The sequence below is a fragment of the Tribolium madens genome, unplaced genomic scaffold, assembly GCF_015345945.1.
Source record: "Tribolium madens isolate multiple individuals breed KSU strain unplaced genomic scaffold, Tmad_KSU_1.1 Scaffold_20;HRSCAF=117;Tcas5.2_LG4, whole genome shotgun sequence".
Taxonomy (NCBI): domain Eukaryota; kingdom Metazoa; phylum Arthropoda; class Insecta; order Coleoptera; family Tenebrionidae; genus Tribolium; species Tribolium madens.
Genome location: NW_025400985.1, coordinates 13,785,504 through 13,802,196, shown reverse-complemented (window position 1 = coordinate 13,802,196; position 16,693 = coordinate 13,785,504). Strand labels below are relative to the sequence as shown.

Below are 16,693 nucleotides of genomic sequence, written 5' to 3'. Positions count from 1 at the left end.
CACTTATAATAATTGATCGATAGGTGTTTTTAAAATTATGATTAGCGGACAGATAAGTAATATTTTTTTTATTTTCTTGCTACATAATGTGTAATTTTTTGCTTGCTTATATCAAGACACTTTTAACATAATTTTTTTATTTGAATATAAACGCTCTTTTTTTTTTTGGCATCATTGACACAAATCGAAGTGATGAAAATGCGCGTAAAAACGCAAGATTATTGAGATAATAAATTGTTAAATTAATTACATGTCGATACAAGACTTTTCCATGAGTTAAAATTGTATTCRGCTAAAAGAGAATGTTAGRCACAAATTTACAAAAAAATGGTGTTATTTAATCATGAATAATAAAAAATATTGTAAAATTGACGTTTTTGTTTATTTTTGAAATACTTTTTTCTCGTCTTATTTTGTATTAAATTCTATCCCGTAAGTCGTAAGATACGTTAAATTATACTATTTTGATAACGTAAACTGAATAGAAAAACAGCTTAATTTTATTTGAATCGAAATAATTTCGCACTTTCTACAAGAACTTTTTGACCGGCGTAAACTAGTTCCATATGATTTTGACACAACCCGCAATATAGGAGTATTACATACAGGATGTTCGTTTTTCGAGCTCCACCATGTGGATCTGAGTTATTATAAGAGATACGAGGTCGGTTAAATTAGGGCAAAGTTGTGCATTTTTATGCTGAACAATAATCTGAAAGAAAATTTATCCGTTGATTTATACGGAGATTGTAAAAGTCGACACAAACACTGAAATTCGAATTATTTTATTGTAAAAATAAAGAATAATGGATTCAATTTAACATAAATGTGATTATTAAGTGATATTTCTACCATTTCTTGTGCAACTGGGCAATTTTTTAAGTTATTGAACTTTTAACARACATCTTCATTTTTTTATATTTGAAAATGCATCACATTAAATAAGTGTTACATTCTTATAACTTGCACCTTCTTCTTTGCGATAGTAAAAAGAAATATTTCTAGATATTTTAGTTTTTGTGTAATAAATTTTTAAAAGTGCATGTTTCGTCAAGAAAACAGTCTTATTTTTAAAATTAAGCATAATCGACCAATGAAAGTTTATCTTAAAAACGTCATAAAAATCCATATCCAAAAATGCTAAGAAACATATAGTGTTTCATTTAAAAAAACACAATTTTGTATTGTAACTTATTTTTGAGACACGCTGTATAGTTGAAAATAATTTTAAGCGATGGACTAGAATAGTATCTATATATATTTTTAAAATTTTACCATTTAAAGGTCACTAATGGACTTTACCAGCTCGCTGGGACACTCGGTATAACAAAAAGGAAGTAAATATTATAATTTTGTACAATATGTGGACTATATGGCATTCAAAACTTTTTTTTTCTTTTCTTTTTTTCCTTGCTTTTAGGGAAGATATTGTTACTACAAGATTTTTGCTATCCATCAGCAATCTCTTTTTCATTGCAATTAATGCCAGGTAAATTTACTTACCTTTTGATTTTTGAGTAAAATAACCACACTCAATAGTATTTTTACGATACGATCTTACCTGGTAAAGACATTTATTAGGAACGAAGAAAAAATCAAATGGAACTTTGCGGCTTTTCATATATGTTTTTTAGAGACTAAACCATAAGAATTTAGGTATTAGGAACTAGGCAAAAACTCTTAAAATGTTTACATTAATTCCAAGATTAATTCAATAATGTCATTAGATACTATGTATAAACGTATACGCTAAGCCGTGTTTTGTAAACATATAAACAAAAACTCTTTCCTACTTATTTGATTGTGCTTCTAAGAAAGAATCTTTTTAATGATTTGCTATGAAGTAGTAAACTATTGTTTACTTATTTTTTTCAAATATTTACTAGAAAAAATTGTCCGATTTTTGTTTTGGCCACATGCGTAATGCGGCCCTGTTAGAAGAGTTCCTAACCCTTTCACATTACCCACCTTCATTATGGATTTTATAAAGAAATAACCATTTTACGATTTTGATTTGAGATTATGCCATTTAGCGGTGAGATTTAAGAGTGGAAAATAATTTCCATCAATTACTTGAAGTCACGTTTGTTATCATTATTTTTTCCGAAATCTATAGGACTAGAGTTCCTATATTTTATATATTTTTATATTTTATATTTCCTATATAACTAAAACGATCTTCTTGTGACACAATTCTTCCACAATTTTGTGCACACTGGGTCTACATTTATTTATAATACTTTTAACAAACACCACATTATTTTTTTTACTTCTCATTTATCTTAGCCTACAAAATTAGCTGTTTGTACCTACAAACTTACATTACCTGATGGTTAATGCACAAAGCGTACAGCGTTTTACAACAAATGCCATGAATTTTATTCAATTTGTCAGATTCTTGTCGCATTCCTACAAGTACTAACAATTAATTCCTGACTATGACCGTGATCAGTAGCGTCGAATGTGTATGGATAGTGGTTAATTTATCCCCAATATTTTTGACCTAACAAAAAGAGATTTTCCGGTCATGTTGAACCTTTCTAATGACCCAGAATTGTTTGGCAGGTTATATCGGGACCATCCTGTAGTAATAGAGACCTGAAAAAACGCATTTTATCACACCTTAGTTTTTATTATTATCTTTAAAATTGTTGTTATTACTTATTACCATTTCATTATGTAAATATTTTTGTGTGTCTGATGTTAAAAGAGCGTTTATATTCAAATAAAAAAATGTTGTTATAAATGTCTTGATAACAAACAAGCAAAAAATTACACATTATGTAGCAAGAAAATAAAAAAAATAATACATATCTGTCGGTTAATCATAATTTTAAAGACACCTATCCATCAATTATTATAAGAGCAAGAAATGCATAATTCACTAATCCTTTAAAACTTTCAGATCAATAAATCTAACTCAGATTTATCAAAAAGAATTACTTTTATCAAAAATTCTAATATAAAAGCGACTTGTAATGTTCGTAGTCATTAATTTAGTTTTTTGTTTGTAACAGTACTAAACTTGAGCTAAAATCATGTGTCTTGTAGTATTTTTTGTTGTAACGGCTTTAACTGCTTTTGGAATAACAAACGCAGGTAACAACAGATACAATTTTTGTTAACAATTATTTAGCATACTAAAATTATACGTAGATCCAGTTTGTCCAAAACAAGATGGAAAAGACGCTGTTTACATCCCACACGAAGATTGCACCAAATTCTGGGAATGTTCAAATGGTACTCCGTATCTCTTTAACTGTTCTGCCAATTTGCACTTTAATCCCAAACTGAATGTCTGCGATTGGCCAGAACAAGCAGGGTGTAAAGGAAGTGGTGAAGATAGTAGCAGTAGTAGTAGTAGCAGCAGCAGCAGCAGCGAAAGCCAAGAATCCGGTGATAACTCACAAGGAAAAGACGACGAAAATGACAGCGGCAACAGCAGCAGCAACAGTGAAGAAGGTATTGAATAATAATTATTAAATATAAATTATTATATGTATAGAATGGTCAAAAAGTCCTTTTATCACTACTTAAAGATGTATGTCGCATATATTACCAAGTTGTCTTTAAAAATTAAATTGCAAGTTGAATTATTCTGTAGAATCTCTCAAAACATTTTTAAATAATATATTTTTGGTATTTTCTTACACAAATCGTATATCACGAACTCATATCAGAACTGACCATAGAAAAGAGATTGAATTGATTAAAAAATTAATTTGTCATTTTCAGTTGTCACGAAAAGGTTTTATCTTGTGCAGATATACTTTCTAAGTTTCTATGCTCGCTTAATAGATAGATTTTTTGATCGGACTGTAGATGTAATGTTTTTTCTAATTTCTGTTATATATTGATAGGTCCCGAATGTCCTGCAGTAGATGGAAAAGATTCTGTCTACTTCCCACATGAAGACTGTACCAAATTCTGGCAATGTTCCAATGGTGTCCCCTATTTGTTTAATTGCTCTGCCAATTTGCACTTTAATCCCAAACTGAATGTCTGCGATTGGCCAGATCAAGCGGGTTGTGAAAGCAAAGAAGATAGTAGCAGTAGTAGTAGCAGCAGCAGCAGCGAGAGCAAAGAATCTGGGGAAAACTCTCAAGGAAAAGACGATAAGAGTGGTAACAGCAGTAGTGGCAGTAGCAGTAGCAGTGAAGAAGGTGATAGTTATTAAAGAATCCATTGATTCTTTTTGTAATTTTTCTTATTTATTAGGTCCCGAATGTCCCGCAGTAGATGGAAAAGATTCTGTTTACTTCCCACATGAAGACTGTACCAAATTCTGGCAATGTTCTAATGGTGTCCCCTATTTGTTTAATTGCTCTGCAAATTTGCACTTTAATCCCAAACTGAATGTCTGCGATTGGCCGGATCAAGCGGGTTGTGAAAGCAAAGAAGATAGTAGCAGCGGTAGTAGCAGCAGCAGCAGCAGCAGCGAAAGCAAAGAATCTGGGGAAAACTCTAAAGGAAAAGACGATGATAAAGATAAGAGTGGTAACAGCAGTAGTGGTAGTAGCAGTAGCAGTAGCAGTGAAGAAGGTGATAATTATTAACAAATGCATAGTGAGTTTTTGTAATATTTCTTACAAATTAGGTCCCGAATGTCCTGCAGTAGATGGAAAAGATTCTGTCTACTTCCCACATGAAGACTGTACCAAATTCTGGCAATGTTCTAATGGTGTCCCCTATTTGTTTAATTGCTCTGCAAATTTGCATTTCAATCCTAAATTAAATGTTTGCGATTGGCCGGATCAAGCAGGTTGTAAAAACAAAGAAGATAGTAGCAGCGGTAGTAGCAGCAGCAGCAGYGAGAGCAAAGAATCTGGAGAAAACTCTAAAGGAAAAGACGATGAAAAAGATCAGAGTGGTGACAGCAGTAGTGGCAGTAACAGCAGCAGCAGCAGCAGCAGCAGCGCAAGTAGTGAAGAAGGTAGCAGCTTTTAAAAAATATTTTGTATCTTTCTGTAATCCTAGTTCTTTATTAGGTCCTGAATGTCCCTCAGTAGACGGTGCGACTCCAGTTTATATACCACATGAAGACTGTACGAAATTCTGGCAATGTTCAAATGGCACTCCGTATCTTTTCGATTGTCCTGCCAATTTGCATTTTAACCCCAAACTGAATGTTTGCGATTGGCCAAATGACGCAGGATGCAAAGGAAAAAAATAAATTATGTATTGAAGTATGGGTTATTGAAAAAATAAAATAATACTACTTATGAATTTTATGTCCTTGTATTTTTTTAATTAAGAAACAAAAACATTATAACATTTTTTTAAGTATGTACCACGTTTTTAGATAAAGTGGAAACTAAACATTTACTAGTATGAGGAGATATAAATTTCAATTTGTATCGTCCCATGTATGTTTTTTCCCAAATAAATTTTGGTACTGTGACTGACAAACATGGTGTGCGATTTCAAAGGCCACCGCCWGCTTAATGAAATATATCAATATCCCGCCTGGGCATTTCGTAAAAAATGCATTGGAGCAGTGATTCCGAGTTTTTCTTAGTTACGGGAGTTACTAAGGAAAAACTGAATTATTTTTAATTATTAAAGAAAAATAACGCAATTAATAAAAGTTGGGAAGGAAGGATACAACAAAAGTTGCGTTTTCACCATACATCAATCAAGAAAACAGGTTGTTTATTGAAATTCTGAGTAAAATCAAGAAACGCTAATTGGAATTCAATGCAAGACATTAATTATAATAATTTCAAAATTAATTTTTTTTAATCCTATAGTAAATGTTTAAAATCCTGCCGATCCTCTACAGACAGACTTCCAGTCTACGTATAAAGGAAAGTTTTATTGCATTTTATCAGAGATGTCAATTATTCTCTCCTTCATAACATTTGGAGTGGTGGGTCTTGTTTGATATACCTTCTTTTTAACATACCCCCATAAAATGAAATGCGTTGTAGTCAAATCTGGAGATCGCGGTGGCCAAACAATAGGTCCTCCACTCCCAATCTATCGATTAGCTAATTTGTTATCGCACAATGCGATCAAAATGAACAGGAGCTCCATCATGCTGTAGCCACATAATATTCTCTAAAAAAACTAGCAATTACTCTTGAAGGAATCGACAATATTGTAAACCGTTTAGAGTCGTGAAAAAAGGAGCTAATAATTACATACTGTCTTATTATTCCTCTCCAAACCAATGATTGGATCATCTCAATAGAGATGATCGATGTTAATGGTCAATTGCCCTAATCCAGTGTGAATTTTCAGTATCATAATAATGAATGTTATGACGATTAATGGAACCATTACTAATAAAAGTAGCTTCATCACTAAATAACATTTTATCGTAAAAATTCCAATCTTTATTTATCCTCTCCCTGATAATTTCACAAAAGTACATTTTGCGTCCATAAAGTTCGTGGTGTAACTCAAAATGGTATGGATGGAATCAATGCTTTAAAATTACACGATTAATTCTGCTTTGCGCATAATCACTTTGTGCTGCTATTTAAAATTTTTCTAGGTTTAAAAAGATGTATAATAAAACTGGTAAGGTTATGATCTCCAAACCTTAGGTTTTTTAGAAACCTTATTAAAGCTCTACCCATTAAAGTAATAACATACAGGGTGATTTATTTGAAAAAATCAAGTTATTTGATATTTTGTGAATGTCAACACTCTGCAGTTGTTGCAAAAGATTGATCACATTTCAACCATAATAATTTAGGACCAGACTCAGTGAAAATGTTGCAATTGTTTTTATTCACTTTTTCTTTATATCAAATCCGTTGCGATATTTCAAAAATGTCATTTTTTTTTATAAAATTGCCCATAAATGATAAACGATCTATGACAGATCCATAAAACCTAATCTGGATTTTCTTAAAATTAAAAACGCTTTCAAATAAGCACATAATACACCGGATGCTCTATAAGAAAAAATATAATATTGTTGCGCCACCCTATATAGGAATGACCTATACCTACTGACGAAAACATTTTTGGATCATAGAAAAAATTAATGTCTATCGTCTAAAAGAAACCGCATCGTTATCTTTTTTATTGTCAGAGTAATCAAAGAAATATGGAGCTCTGGGACACTATGTAGTATACATTGTCCCCGGATTGACTTGACAGGAAAAGCAGCTTTAAGATAAAAAAAATCGTCAAAAAAATAAAACCACCAATTTACAGGAGTTATAAAGCAGACAAAAAATTATTAGTCCAAAATCAAAAGAAAAATGAACTTTTCTTCCTAAGGAATCAGAATAATGAAGTTTTAATTACAGATTTGCTGGTTTCAGATGAAGCAAAAGATGTTTTTCCTTTACAGTTTTGTTGTAAAATAAAAGTTAATTTTTTTTTCTCCTGTAAACTCAGTCCGGGGACACAATTAATAATTTTTGTAGTTATATCCATAAAAATAAGGATTTGGGCTTTTGGTTAAAAATAAAGAAACACTTTTTTCAGGATTTTTAAATATTCCACCTCCAAAGAGGTTAAACGGGATATGAAAATTTGTATAAAAATTCGTTAATTTTGAAGTTATGTCCAAGAAAATTAGTATATGGGCTTTCGGTTAAAGATGAAGCAAGTGACACTTGTTTTAGGATTATTGGAAATTCCACCCACAAAGTGTTGGAAAGAGGAAATGAAAGTTTACATAAAACTTCGTCATTGTTAAGTGATTTCCATGAAAATTGGTATTTGTAAAAAATATGTGTTTTAAGGTTTTTGAAAATTTTATACCTTCAAGGGGTTAATAGGGGATGGAAGTATGTTTGGAAGTCTGTCATGTTTTAATGAAATCCATCTACGTGTATATGTCGTAGTCATTGGGCGTAATGCGTCATTCCGCGGAAAGCCTAGTCTTTGGCCGTACTGCCGGCAGACGCTGTAATCAAATGAATATTCCTTTGTTTGACTGAAATTTTACGTCATTGCAGGGATTGCCTACTTAATTCTCGTCAAATAAAGTAACCGGTTGAACCATTACATGTTACAGCGTTTGACGGAAGTGTATTTAGTCATTTGCTGAAAGCTTGAAATTTTATTGTGTAGTATTTCGGGCCGTAACATTTAGTGATTGTTGGACTTTTCTTATTGAAAATGGATAATCCTAAGAGTTTGTTTTATGACAAATTAAATGAATATTATTTGAAAAAGAAAGATGTCAAAAAACCGTGGAATTATGAAGTAATGAAGGAGGTAAAAGACTTGTAACCTCACCTTTATTTCAGTTGTACATATTTTAGGCTGCAAAAGATATTTCTAAAGAATATATTTTTATTTTTGTATAATTTACCTGAAAGCAAAAAATACATTTTTAATTGTTGTTTAGGTCATGTACTTACCGTTTTTTGTATGATTTTATAATATTATATGTTTACATTATTCCAAAAAAACGAAACAAATATTTTGCTACAATAAAAATATTTTAGTTTTTTATCTTTTCTTTTCTTCTACCAAAAATTTACATTTCTACAGAAAGTATCAAACATTTCAAGACTTTTCAGCAAATGACTAAATACACTTTCGTCAAACGCTGTAACATGTAGTGGTTCAACCGGTTACTTTGTTTGACAAGAATTAAGTAGGCAATCCCTGAAATGACTTAAAATTTCAGTCAAACAAAGGAATGTTCATTTGATTACAGCGTCTGCCGGCAGTACGTCCAAAGACTAGGCTTTCCGCGAAATGACGCATTACGCCCAATGACTACGACATATACATATAAAACAGTTTTGTGACTGACTGACACACAATGCATTGCCTAAATCAATGCAGCTTGGTACTTCAAATTTGGGTGTTTCTTACGGGGGTGTAAAGGTCATCAATCTCTAAAGGGATGATATGGGTTGTAAACGTTTAATCAAAAAACAAAAAATTGGAAAACATATTCTTTCGAGGGTGTTGAGGGCCGCTAAAAAAGGATTTATAAGAATCAATCTTTAAGGGTTTGAAATGGTGTCTAAACGTTTAAACATGGATATAAACACAAAAATTGGAAGATAATTTCTTAGAGGGTACAGAAGTGCACTAAGAAGACGCTTTTCGAAAATCAATTTTTAACTGGGTGAAATGGGGTGTAAAGGTATGTAACGTATTTTCATTATCTTCTTAAAAATCGGCACCATTCTCTCGCGTTGGTTTAAGCTGGCGAATCAAAAATGTACAGACTCACTTTACTGTTTCACTTTATAATTAATACAATACGGAAATCTACGTGAAGATAAATATTTTTGAAAAATTCCACCTCAAAAAATTTGTAATTTGTTTGGAGTTTTTTTTGTGACATCAAATAACATTTCAACTGAAATCAAACAACGGGCTACACACCATCTGTTATCCATAAATCCATAAACAAAGCTCATGGGAAAAACGAGACTATAGCGCAAAGCGTCGGCATTTAACCCTGCAGAATAAGTCTATGGAATTGTTTTGTGAACGAATTATTTTCCATTTTACACCCGTGAAAAATGCTAGTATTTCTAATAAACATATTAAAAGGTGACGATCTGACGACAGTAAGATAAGATTGCGATGTTTGATTAATGCATTAATTAATCTTATTTTTTATAACGTACGAAAACTTTTGACGTAGGTACCTATTTGCTTTTTATATTGTTTAATTTTCTTGTGACAGATTTATTTGTGATTAAGATTTTGGCTAGTAGGATCAAAGGATTATAAATCAATGCAATAAGAATAATCCACAGATAAGAGTTTAAGTTACAATATTTTTAAAAAACGTAATTAGGTTAGTGTTGTATTTTTACACCTCAATTTTTTTTAGCTTTCTTTAAGAAATCATTACTTATTAGTGAAAGCAAACTTTAAAAATAATTTTTACTAACATCTAACCAGATACATAATTACATTTTCTACAGTACTTTTTTATACAGGGTGATTCTTAAGTAGACCGACAAAATTTTATTCTTGATAGTATCAAATAAGAACATGCTGGAAAAAATATTTAAAAAATTCTTTGTTTAAACGTTCTTCAAATAAAATTTATTAAAGTTATTTTCGAAGCAAAGCGTTCGCTACTGATGTGTTAGCACAGGTAGTGGAAACCATGGTATTAACCACATAATACATGGTATTATTATATACCAGGTGAATAAAAAGTATGGAACCAAACGTTTTTTGTTTAAACTATTTATTTTTTGAAAAAACTAATTGATGAGTGATAAAGTACTATAAAAATGTGATGATTTAACAAGAATAAAATTTTTCGAAATTTCCTTTTGTTTTTGAGTTCTACAAAAAAAATATTTTTTTAAATAGCAACCCACTATAAAATCATTTTTCTCATAAAAGCTATACTCTAAGGATTACAACTATCTGCTTTATTTTTAATTTTTTCAAAAAATTTTTTTCACATAAATTGCAATTTTGACAAAAAAAATCGCATAACTCAAAAACAAAACAAAATTTCGTTCTGAAAATACGATCACATTTTTATATAACTTTAATTTATTAATTATTATTTTCTGGAGGCAAATGATTAAAAATAAAACCGCTTGATTCCATACTTTATATTCACTCTGTATTAACGTAGTTGATCATTTCAACAATTTATTAACGCCGTAAGTGGCACGGATGAAGGGGGTTTTGCCCCTAAAAGTTATAAACGTAAAAAAGGTACAGTTTGTTTCCATTTATCCTTAGGAAGCTGTGATAAAAGTTTGTCGGTCTATTTAAGAATCAGCCTGTTATACCAGGTGAATAAAATGAATGGAACCAAGCATTTTTTTCGTAAACTAAGCACTTTACGAAAAAAATAATTAGTGTAGCGTAAAGTACAATTAAAATGTGACCATTTATCAAGAATAACATTTTTCGAAATTTCTTTTAGTTTTYGCGTTCTGGAATTTTTTTTTTAAATGGCAACCCACTATGGTAATTTTTTTTAATTAATGATTATGATCTAAAAATGACCTCTAATTAAACAGAATTGTTTTTTAGTCAGTACTTTTTTTAAATAAATTGTTAAAGTTGCGTACCGAGGAGCCCATCACGAAGATTTTCCGAACAGAGTTTCCTGTCAATTTAGTATAAAAATTATTTTGACATTTCTAAGTTGTTAATAATATTTTTATCTCCGCAAACAAACGCTTTGAATGTCAACGCTTTCTTGACTGTTTAGGTCGTTTAGTAAGACATATAAAAATAAGAAACATTTAATGGCGCTTTCAATTATCATTAATTTTGTTATCAACAAAGTACTTGATCAAAACTATAAATCACAAGTTTAATAGATAATGTAGTTAGTCAGAGATTTAAAGAGATTTAAAACCTCCCCCAGAACCAAATTAGGCAAAATTAGTAGTAAAACTATTAAAACTAAATTTTTTTTGGAAACAACCAATGTAAACATTTGAATTTTGTGTACAATTTTTCTTCATGCTTTTATAACTGCAGAATATACGTGTTATTTTACATAAACTTTTGTTATAATGTCAATATTATAATGTCAATATTATACAGGGTGCGCCTGAACTCGCGCCCCAGAGAAAAATGCCATATAAGGTAAGATACCAGGAACATGGAAAAAAATTTCGAAGTTTTGCACTTTGACTCTATTTATTTCTGTTGGAAAAATGATTTTCCAAGTTTTTTTGCTATAGGCTATTAAAAGAAGAAACAAGGAAGCTGTATCCTAAATCCTAAATTCAATGTTATTTTTGGTTTTTATTGGTAAAATTTTTGTACTTTTACTAAATAATTGTAAAAAAACATGTACAAGATCATCAGTATCATTAAGTAGACATAAAAAATGTCAAATGTCAAAAAATAAATGTCAAAATTTTTTGACAGAATTTTTTAAATATTTTTTTTATATTCCTGGTATCTTAGCTTACTTAAAAAATTTCTCTGGGGCGCGAGTTCTGGCGCACCCTGTAATTAAAAAATAGTAATAATAAAGTACTGTTTGATTATTAAATTTAACAGATCAATATTGTTATGAATACAATTTTGTTTTTTCATGGCGGTCTATGTTACAAACAGAATTCGTCGCCTTTGGGAAATAAACATAAAAGAAAATATGAGAAATCAAAGTTGGTCGTGAATTTTGATGTTATATAGATTTTGACTTCAATCAAGTTTTCTAAATAACTTTTTGACGTATCTATTACTTATTAAAGTAACTACCTTAGAAATAAATAATTTTAGTTAGCCGATGATTTTGAAAAATTTGTGGAAGGGGCCTAGATTTTGATTCTAAACAACATATCTCATAAAATTTTTGTCGGATTTGAGACATAATACACTACAAAAAAATAGGTTTTTCTGAAAATTTTTAAGACATACTCGTATTTGATTTTTTAAAACTAAAATTATGTTAGAAATTAGTCTTTAACCAAGCAGGGCTGAAGGCCAAAAAAAAATTTAAATCAAGAATTTTTTATCTTTACAAGAGAGGTATACATACACAGAGTCGCGTCCCAGAAAAAATGCCAAGTAAGGTAAGATACCAGGAACATGGAAAAAAATGTTAAAAAATTCTATATTCAGGGTGACTTAAAAGTCAAATCTGTACAGATCTGATCGGCAATTATCTAATTCAATAACAAAGAGATTTGATCGGCAGATTATCCGCCCCATACACGAGCGGATTATCCGTCGGATCAAATCTGTACAGATTTTCAGGTAAGGTAAGATACCAGGAACATGAAAAAAATGTTTAAAAAACTCTACCTGTCAAAACATTTTGACATTTGACATTTTTTTACAAATTATACAGCATTAATGTCTATTTATTGATACTGATGATCTTGTATATGTGTTTTTACAATTATTTAGTAAAGGGACAAAAATTTTGAAAATAAGAACCACAAATAATATTAAACAGAGTTACAATTTAGGATACAGCTTATTTGTTTCCTCTTTTAATAGCCTATAGCAAAAAAACTTGGAAAATTATTTTTCCAACAGAAATAAATCAAAGTGCAAACTTTAAACCCTCATAACTTAGAGATTTTTATAGATAAAATTTTTTCCATGTTTYTGGTATCTTACCTTATATGGCGTTTTTCTATGGAGCGCAAGTTCTGGCACACCCTGTATATCAATGTCAAATAACTTGTTTTGTTTTTTAAGCATTCTCACTTAAGGCTCCAGAACAACTCAAACAAAGAACTATTTGAAAAATCAGAATATGCAACTGCATTTGTTATTTGCCCAACTGTTTTACAGAAATACGAAGCACAATTTGAATGATCACCAAAAATATGTGCGGGTCCATTTAAAATATCATTTTTCAAGTTTTCTGTTTTTTGATGAATTGTACAGCTTTCGTTTTTTCTGTATTTTATAGCTGAAACAATTGCTGTTCTAAATTTCAAGTAATTGTTGCGCAAGAATGTTTTTATATTTATGTCGGATCGGTGATTTCTCTAATTTTGGTACAAAAATTTCGTAATATATGATTTCGGCATTTAATTTTTTAAATGAAATAATTAGGTTCATAGGGTCTCGCATTACGAATTTTTTTGTGGACACTGCTATCACCATCTCCTATAAGGTTTTTAAATCTTACATTATGCATGTCTATTGATTTTTTAAATCCATCTAAAATAATTGCAGCTTCCATCGAAGTCGAAGTACTTTTCCAATTTTGAAAACATTTATGACGAGGGGCCGTTTGTTTTTTTTTTTCTTGTAATACATACATTTTTTACAATTTTTATTTTTGACTCCTACGTATAAAATTTTTTTACTTCTAGCACCGACTATTGTTGCAACACCAGATGATGCGTTGTAATTTGATTTATACGAACGTTTAGACCAAGCACCGTCTACGACAACCGTAATGTAAGGTACTCCATCTTCATCAATTTCACCGGCTTCAATTGCCAATGCACGCTCTTCTTGACCGGCTGCTAACATTTCGTCCAAAGCAASGTTTTCCGCAATATCTAAAATTTTTCTTTCTGTTTTAATATATGTTTTTTTATTAAGTTGTGGAATGTTCAAAGCTGCGCAAAATTCTGTTAGTTGAGAATAACCAGCACCTATTGTTACTGTGCCACAAACAGCTGCTTCATTTACTTCATTTGTGYGATTTTCTTTTTCGGTACTAAAAGTTCCTATTGCCCCACACATACTACATTTGTATTTAAAAACACTTTTAAGCCCCAAATGTGTTTCTTGAATGATGTTAATGTTCAAAAAACTACAAGACAAAATGTCATGTTTTATGTTTTTTAATTCCAAAAATAAATGCCCTATGTCAACAATCCTTCGACCACTTGGAACAAAATTTTGTTCTTGACTAGTTTCTTTCTCAATAATAAACACTTCATCGTCATCGGAACTCGATTCAATTGACTGAAAACTACATTCTGCAAGACTTGATTTACTTGGAAGATCAGTTTTAGATCCTTTTCGTTGTTTTTTCCAATAATTACGCATTATTTGTTTTCGACTTTTTCTTTTTTTTGAAAGAAATTGTTTAGAATTATTACCCATAATTTCAATACAACGTTTTCAACAACAAGTGATAAGAAATTAGGAATTACACTTACCAAGGAGAGGTCACAATAACACTAATTTAGTATGTAATTAAATAGATACCCAATAAAATAACTTATAAATTAAAAAAGCACAAATATCACTGTTCAAAAAGTATCACTTATTTCAAAGCATTGCGGTGGAAGAGAGCCACTAGCAAACTGCAAAGAATCAAAAAGTAAACAAGTTATAAAATTGTTGTAAACCTCAATCAACATTCTTGTTGTGAAATTTTAAATTCCAGTTTCAGGTACTTGATCTTTATTAGTATACAGTATGTTCCCGGATTGACTTTACAAAAGAAAAAAAATAATTTATCTTTGATTTTACGCCAAAAAAAAGTCAATTTTTCTCTTGATTTTGGATTTYGCTCGTTTCAGGTGAACAAAATGTTTCTCCTTTGCAGTTTTGGCGTAAAATAAAAGATATTTTTTTTTAATTTACTAATTAAATAATGATAGTTTTTGTTAAAAATGACTTTTTTTTATCTAAAAGTTGTTTCTTTGAGTTGCTATTTATCAAAATTATGTTTTTCCCACACATTTTTTTATTTAAGTTGCAAAAACTCATTTTTCAAAGTGACATTATTGTCAAAAAATTAAAACCGCCAATGTAATGGGATTTAAAAAGCAGAGAAAAATTATTCTAAGTCCAAAATCAAGAGAAAAATGGACTTTTCTTTCTACTGAGCTAGAATCTGAATCTCTGAAATAAGAGAAACTCATCGATGGTAAAATTCTGTTTGTTTACATTATTTCCATTTTATGACTAAAGGAACAAGGCACCAGGTAGAGAAGGTCGGATGATTGACAGCTGCCACAAAATGCCGAGTATGCAACTAACAGTACACCAAATTTGAACAGTTCATTCGGTACCCTAGAGCCTTAAAATTCTAATTCTAATATGTATGTACTCGTATAATCAGTCAGAGACAGTTAATTTTTTATCAAACCATTCATTCCAGCTCCTAATTGAGAAACTAATAAATAGGCTACCTTTGCACAGTCAACATACTGCGGTCATTAAAACCCTCATTGGGGAGGTTCGACTTTAAATAATAACCAAAAAGACATGTTTTTATTAAACAAGTGAAAATTAATTTTGCCGAATTTAATTGTTTAATCGAACACAATGTTGTCAATTAGGGCACCAAAATTTATTTGGAAAAAAACATACATGGGACGATAAAAATTGAATTATACAGGGTGTCGCAAAATTGGCGCACTTTCTTGAAAAGGAGTAATTAAGTAGTCCCCCAGAGTACTGAACAAATGTTAAAAAAATTCTGTCAAAAAATTTTGACATATATTCTTTTTACGTTAGACATATTTTTATGTTTATTGAATGATACTGATAATCTTGTATATGTTTTTTTGTAAAAGTTAAAAAAAAATTGCCAATAAAAGCCTCATATAATAACACTAAACAGAGTTAGTATTTAAGGTACAGCTTCCTTGTTTCTTCTTCTAATAGTCTGTATCAAAAAAACTCGGAAAATTATTTTCCAACAGAAATAAATAGAGTCAAACTTCGAAAATTTTATAGATAGTTTTTTTTAACAATTGTCTTTTTGTCTACAGCATCGCTCGATGATACCGTGTCACAGAGATGTGCGATTTTCCAGACATCCTGTATATCTTCACATACTAGTAAATCTTTTGTTTCCACTTTCTTTAAAAACGAGGAACTGAGCGAAGTACTTAATGTGTTTCAAAATTGACTAATGTTTTCATTAAAAAGGAATTATAAAATTTTTGTTTGTTCATTTAAAAAAAACAAGACATAAAATTCAGTAGTATTTATTTTTCCAATAATGGATACTTCAATACATAATTTATTTTTTTCCTTTGCATCCTGCGTCATTTGGCCAATCGCAAACATTCAGTTTGGGGTTAAAATGCAAATTGGCAGGACAATCGAAAAGATACGGAGTGCCATTTGAACATTGCCAGAATTTCGTACAGTCTTCATGTGGTATATAAACTGGAGTCGCACCGTCTACTGAGGGACATTCAGGACCTAATAAAGAACTAGGATTACAGAAAGATACAAAATATTTTTTAAAAGCTGCTACCTTCTTCACTACTTGCGCTGCTGCTGCTGCTGCTGCTGCTGTTACTGCCACTACTGCTGTCACCACTCTGATCTTTTTCATCGTCTTTTCCTTTAGAGTTTTCTCCAGATTCTTTGCTCTCGC

The 16,693-nt window shown here is 30.6% G+C and overlaps 2 protein-coding genes across 2 annotated transcripts in view; one reads left to right on the top strand and one right to left on the bottom strand.

Annotated features, from left to right (window-relative positions):
* LOC123005254 (chondroitin proteoglycan-2-like) overlaps window positions 1-16,693 on the bottom strand; it is a 19,923-nt gene that overhangs the window by 1,760 nt on the left and 1,470 nt on the right. The window contains exons 3-5 of the mRNA XM_044398926.1: window positions 16,571-16,693; window positions 16,339-16,515; window positions 13,704-13,901 (exon numbers count right to left, since the gene is read on the bottom strand). Coding sequence (XP_044254861.1) covers window positions 13,704-13,901; window positions 16,339-16,515; window positions 16,571-16,693 — 498 coding nt within the window. The remainder of the gene's footprint in view (window positions 1-13,703; window positions 13,902-16,338; window positions 16,516-16,570) is intronic.
* On the top strand, window positions 3,004-5,231 carry LOC123004886 (chondroitin proteoglycan-2-like). Its single transcript, XM_044398396.1, has 6 exons — window positions 3,004-3,099; window positions 3,157-3,462; window positions 3,861-4,163; window positions 4,219-4,542; window positions 4,598-4,933; window positions 4,989-5,231. The coding sequence occupies exons 1-6, from the start codon at window positions 3,039-3,041 to the stop codon at window positions 5,171-5,173; spliced, it is 1,515 nt and encodes a 504-aa protein (XP_044254331.1). The 5' UTR covers window positions 3,004-3,038; the 3' UTR covers window positions 5,174-5,231.